This window comes from Trachemys scripta, chromosome 11 (genome assembly GCF_013100865.1).
Source record: "Trachemys scripta elegans isolate TJP31775 chromosome 11, CAS_Tse_1.0, whole genome shotgun sequence".
NCBI classification, from domain to species: Eukaryota; Metazoa; Chordata; order Testudines; family Emydidae; genus Trachemys; species Trachemys scripta.
The window spans coordinates 35,719-42,061 of NC_048308.1; the positions used below are offsets into that span (position 1 = coordinate 35,719).

At 67.3% G+C, this 6,343-nt stretch overlaps 1 protein-coding gene across 1 annotated transcript in view; it reads right to left on the bottom strand.

The window, feature by feature from the left end:
• The window catches only part of LOC117884942 (striated muscle preferentially expressed protein kinase-like), a gene marked incomplete at its 3' end in the record, with an annotated part of 40,288 nt that extends 34,198 nt beyond the window's left edge, over window positions 1-6,090 (bottom strand). The window contains exon 1 of the mRNA XM_034785995.1: window positions 4,924-6,090. Coding sequence (XP_034641886.1) covers window positions 4,924-5,353 — 430 coding nt within the window. The remainder of the gene's footprint in view (window positions 1-4,923) is intronic.
• Window positions 6,091-6,343: the final 253 nt, after the last annotated feature.

Here is a 6,343-nt window from a genome sequence, read left to right on the forward strand (position 1 = left end):
CAGGGCCCTGGGCAGTAATTGATGGGCAGGGCCCCGGGGCAGTAACGGGGAGGGAGGGTGGAGGGGGGGCCCTGGGCAGTAACCGGGGGGGGATGGGGGGACAGGGCCCTGGGGCAGTAACGGGGAGGGGGGGCCCTGGGCAGTAACCGGGGGAGAATGGGGGGACAGGGCCCCGGGGCAGTAATGGCGGGGGACACAACAGGGCCCATGCGCAGAAGGTGGCACTGAGCCCTGGCACTCAGGCAATGTCTGGCCCTGCAGCTCGCCCGCTGTAGAGCGGGGGCTGGGTGCTGGCAAAGGGCCCGACAGCCCCCTGGGGCGTGCGTCACTGGGGGCAGAGCAGGCCCAGCGAGGAAAGGGCGAGGGCCAGGCTCTGGGGCCAGGCTCTGGAGGCTGGGAGGAGACGTGTATTCCACCTGGCCCCTGCCCCCAAGGATTGACGCTGCAGCCCGGGAAGGAGACGGGGAAAGGCAGACCCGGTAACCTGCCCTGTCCCAGGTCTAGGACCCGGTGGCTGCCGCTCCCTGAGCGGGACCTGCCAGCCTGGCCCACGCATCCCATACCGAGAGCCATGAGCTAGGCCCGTCTACACCCACCCTCTCCAGGCAGCCCCCCAAGTCAGTCCAGGGGGAGACCGGGGGTCCCAGCCTCCTGCCTGCCACTTTGGTCTCATTCAGCCCAGACGGGGAGCGGGTCGAAGGCACCGGGGTGAGCGAGGGCGGATCTCCCAGCTGGGAGCACGGGACGCTCGCTGTGCCCAGGCGTGAGCGGTGCCCACGGCGCAGGGCCGGCAGAATCAGGTCCCCCCTTCACCAGGCCAGACCCAGCCCAGTCAGACACCAGCTGAGCCCTGCCACACACCGGAGAGGGGCACGTCTCCGGGCGTTTGCCCAGTCAGGGCATTCCCTACATCTCCCCCTGGCTGCCACCCGGTGGCTTCATCTCTGCCTCCGTCAGCTGGGGGGCCTGCAGACGAAAGCAGGGGGGGCGAGAGGAACCCCCAACCCAGCACCAGCCCCCCCCAGTTCTTCCAGTAAACAGCACCGGCATCGGCCTGGCCCCTGAGCCCTTCCTCCCCTCCCCCACCACTCTCCCCACTGCCCACGGGCACCACGGCCACCACTCGCACTGGCTACCGCAGCTCCCTTCACCGCAGCCTCCTGCCCCCCCCCCCAGCACGGGCAGGGCACGGCTGCTGCCGCCTTCTCCCAGCCATTGCACCGAGCAGCAACGCGTCCCGCCGGCCCCTGCGCCTCTCAGGAGCTCGGCGTCCGAGCGCTCCATGGATTCCGCCAGCCCCCGCCCTGCCTGCGGCCCCTCGCTACCCCCGGCCCTTCGCAGACCCCTCCATGCTCCACGCAGCCCCGGGGCCCCCTTCTGAAGCAGCCACCTGCTGTAACGTTGCCAACCCGGGAGTCTCAGGCATTAACGACCAATCTTGAATTAAAGATTACGTCACGGGATGAAACCTCCAGGACTCTGTCCAGCCAGGATTGGCCCCCCTAGCTGCTGTGATGGCTTGTCGCTCCGTGCTGGCAGGCGCCCGGCAGGCCCAGTTCTCAGGGAGAGCGGCCAGGCAGGATGACTTTCAAAGCCCGCGTCCCGGCTGCTCCGCTCCTCAGAGATGTGGCTCCGAAGGGCCACCTCACCAGGTCACCGGCTCACAATCCTGAGCGAAGGCAACTGCCCCAGAGTTCACAGTAACAAGCCCCCTCAGGGCCCCACATGGTCCCCCCCCCTTCCCCCCCCCACCGCGCCCCGTCCCCCCCCCCACAACACAGGGCCACGCGCGGTCTCCCACACTGCCGGCACGGTCCCCCCACGACACAGGCCACGCACGGCCCCCTCACCCCCCACAACACAGTGGAGGGCCTGGTCCCCTGCAGTCCCCCCAGTATAACACGCCCTCCCGTCAGACTCCCCAAGGCAATACAGTCATCCCCTCCCCCACTAGATCCAGACTAACTGGGGCCCCACCAAATTCATGGTCCATGTTGGTCAATTACACGGCCATAGGATTTTAAAAATCGTTAATTTCACGATTTCAGCTATTTAAATCTGAACTGTCACTGTGTAATTGTGGGGTCCTGACCCAAAAAGGAGTTGGGGGGGGTCGCAAGGTTATTGTAGGGGGGGTTGCGAAACTTCTACCCTCACTTCTGCACTGCGGTTGGCGGCGGTGCTCCCTTCAGAGCTGGGCAGCCAGAGAGCGGCGGCTGCTGGCCGGGATCCCAGCTCCGTAGGCAGAGCCGTCGCCAGCAGCAGCGCAGGAGTAAGGGTGGCACGGGATGGGGTATTGCCACCCTCACTTCTGCGCTGCGGCGGGCAGGGCCCCACCTTCAGAGCTGGGCGCCCGGCCAACAGCCGCCGCTCTCCGGCTGCCCAGCTCTGACGTCAGCGCAGAAGTAAGGGTGGCAATACTGCGACCCCCCTACAAGAACCTTGTGACCCCCCTGCAGCCCCCTTTTGGGTCAGGCCCCCAATCTGAGAAACGCTGGTCTCCCCCTGAAATCGGTCTAGTACAGGGTAGAAGCACACAAAAAAACAGATTTCATGGGGGGAGACCAGATTTCATGGTCTGTGAGGCGTTTTTCATGGCTGTGAATTTGGTAGGGCCCTAAGAATAACCCTGCAGCACGTGGTGCCCCCCATCCTCCCAGCGCCAGGCATGCTCCCACCTGCCCCACAGCGTAACAGTGTGAAGCGGTTTCCTCGTCCCCTCTCTCCAGTACAGCGCCTGCCCCACAGCCCGGCCCCCTGCAGCCCTGCCCCAGGTGGGCACCCCTCACCTCTTTGCCCATCTCGGGGCACAGCAGGCCTCCGATGGCTGTCTGCCAGGGTGCAATGTCCCTCCCGCAGGCCGACCCTCCCCGTAGGGAGCTCTGTGCGGCTGAGCCACGACCCTGCCCCATTGCCCTGAGGCCAGGCACTGGCTGCAGGGACACCCCAGGCTGGCCCGCCTCAGGCTGGGGCTCTGAGCTCCTGCCCAGCAGGGCAGGCCAAGGCAGGGCCCAGCGCAGCCCCACAGGGAGCCACCAGGGAGGGGCAGCACTGCCAGGGCCTGTGCCACCCTGGGAGCTGAATCCCCCGGGATCCCCAGGCAGCGGGCACAGGGGTATTCCCCACATGCAGTCAGGGACCCTGCGGGGAGGGTCTGGGAGCCTGGGACAGGGGCATGGGGGCGTGAGGCAGCGCTGGGGCTGAGGGACGTGGACCCTCCACAATCCTGCCCCTTCACGTTGACATGGTGCCAGCAGTGGGGTCAGCGAGACCGAAGCTGCCCCCACCTGTCTCCACAGCAGCCCCCATCGCTGGAGGAATCACCGGAGGGTGGGGGGGAGACCAGGCATCGGGGCACGACCCCTAACCCTGCCATGCCCCATGTGCTCACCAGGCTCCCAGCTGCAGCGTGGCGGGCACGGCCCCAGTCCTGCTCCTCACGCCGGCTGCAGACCTGGCTCAAAGCCAAGGCACTGGGCCCAGGCAGGCTGGGGGCAGCCAGCTGCCAGGGAAGGGGGCTGCGCCAGGCAGTGCCAGGCCTACCTGTGCCGGACTGGGCCTTACTCTGAGGGACACCAGGGTCCCGCCGTGATCCCCGAGCCAGGCAGGAGGCAGGCCAGGGCCCTTCTCAGCCAGCCGCACCCCCTGCCAGCCCCAGACCACCAGGGGCCGGGTGCCTCGGGATCTCAGCACACAGGGTCCAGCAGCCCCCCAGCTGCCAGCTTCCCTGACACCCGGGGGGGGGACGGGTGCCATGTGCCCCCTGGGAACACTGGGCACTGTGAGCAGCTGACCAATGGGCACGGCCCACTGCAGTGTGCCCCACCCCACTAGAACTGACCAATGGGCACGGCCCACTGCAGTGAGCCCCGCCCCCACTGGAACTGACCAATGGGCACGGCCCACTACAGTGTGGCCCTCCCCCACTGGAACTGACCAATGGGCGGCCCACTGCAGTGTGCCCCTCCCCCACTGGAACTGACCAATGGGCACGGCCCACTGCAGTGTGCCCCTCCCCCACTGGAACTAACCAATGGGCACCGCCCACTCCTGTGACCCCCCCCACACACTGTAACTGACCAATGGGCATGGCCCATGCTGGTTCGGGCCAATGGGCTCTGCTGTCTGGTACTTGTCTCAGCCCCCATGCGGGTGTTAAACACCCCCCCCCCCATAGCACCCAGCGCCGGTAGCTCAGGGTCGGGGGGGCACCGTGAGGTGCACGGCCTGGCTGGGACTCACAGATCAGGGTTTGGTGCGCAGGCCTTGGCCAGCAGTGGCGGAGGCGAGGGGGCTCGTTTTCCAGAAGGGCCCCCCCGGGCATTGCTGCTTTAACTGGGGCAGCTCCGTGTGGGGCTCAGCTGGCCCCACCCCCCTTGTCGTGCCAGCTGGAAGGTGCATTGGGGCTGAGGTGTCTGGCTGGCATCGCTGGCTTCCCCAGTAACCGCTGCACCGCGCTCGCTCTCTCTCTCCTGCCCCAGCGCTTGGCTCTCCAGCTCCTGGCACTGGCCCCCCAGGTCCCCTTCCCCCACCCCTGGGCTCTCCCAGTCTCTAACCACAGTCCGCCCACACGGCTTCACCACGCCAGCGCCCTCATCTCCAGCCCCATAGGGCCACATTCACCAGTATGACAACAGGCCTCAGCCCTGCCCCGGGGCACCTGCTCCATCCCCACCACGCCAGGTGCTCTGAGCTCTCCCGGGGCATCGCCGGCAGCTTATGGACCTGTGGCTGTGGTGCAAATTCACATGGCAAAGCTCGCCTCCAGCAGTTCCACTTGGGTACCCAGTGTGGCCATGCGGCTGGTAAGAGGTGTTGTGTCCCACCCCAGAGGCAGCTGCATCGGGCAGGGTCCCCTGTGTACACACACGCTCACCCTCTTCCCAGGGCCTTGGCCTCAGACCCTGCTCCCTGCTAGCTTACCTTCCATGTCAATGATGGCCAACACGGCGCTGGTCATGGTCTCGCCCTGCTCGTTCTGGGCCACACAGGTGTAGACGCCGGCGTCCTCCAGCTTGCTGTCCCGGATCCACAGGGTGCCGTACTCCTCTCCCCGCGGGGGGATTTGCGCCCCGTTCTTGTACCAGCGCAGGCGGGGCTGGGGGCTCCCAGCCACAGCCACTCGCAGCCGAATGTCGCAGCCGGGGCCAATGGCCGCGTTCTTCAGCTTCCGCACAAAGACTGGGGCTGCTGGGCGAGCTGCCCCCGCTTCAGGCACCGCCGTGACCTTGGCGCGCTTCGGGGGGATGCCGGGACTTGGAGGGGCCACTCCGGGCCTCCCCAGTGTGCATGCCAGCGCCCCGGCCTCCTCCCCAGCCGTGCTCGGCTTGCTCTGCACCTGGGCTCTACGCATGGCTCGTGGCCGCTGAATTCAATCCTCACTGGGTTTCCACTTGCAGCCCTGCACCCTGCCGAGCCTGTACCCAGGGCCCTGGACTCAAGGCAGCTGCAGATGGACCCCCGGGCAGCCCCCACGATCCGTTTCTCCCTCTTGCCGCACAGGCTGCCCCCGGCTGCTGGGCACGTGCCAGGGGGCAAGAGGAGGAAAGGCCGCTGCCCGGTGCAGGTGGCGTTCGGTTCGGTGCCTGCCCAGCCGGACGAAGCCCCGAAGGTCGCAGCTCCGGGGGTGAGTGCAGGGTTATTTTTAGGCTGGGTCTCAGGTTGCTGCCTGCACAGTGGAGCCAGACATGCAGAGGGGGCCCACGCCGCACGCCAGGCCTGGAGCTGCACCGTGCCGAGCTCAACCCCCAGCTCCGCTCCGTGACCCAGCACCTGCTCCTCTGCCTACCTGGGGCGCGGCTCCCTGCGCCCCCGACCGCTCCCGCAGGCTCCCTCTGGCCTCCGACCTTGGCGTCCCCCCTCCCGCTCCGTGGAGCCCGGCAGAACCGAGCTGTCTCTGCCCCCTCTCCTGAAGTAGCAGCTGCCTTCTGATGTGTCACATTCCTTGGCCTGGCTCCCCCACTCAGAGCCGAGTGCGTGGCCCTGCACGGCTCAGCTCCACTTGCAAAGATAGCCAGGGCCCCCGGCCTTTCCATATTAGCCGCCAGGCCGAGAGGGAGCCACTGCGGCCCAGCCCCCTGGCCGGCTCCGAGAGGCAGCTGCAGCTCCGTCACAACAGACAGCGCACACTCCCTGCAGTGCGAGAGCCCGGCTGGGGAACACGAGTGCCAGGCCAGGCCCCAGACGCCCTGCTGTGCCGACCCTCACACCCCAACACCTACTGCACAGGCAGGGCTGGCTGGGAAACCCAGCACTCCTGGGAGCTTTCCCCATTTCCCCCCAAATCGGCCAGTTCCCCGGCCGGGGGCGTGCGACCCCACAGAGAGCCCAGCTCCTGAGTCAG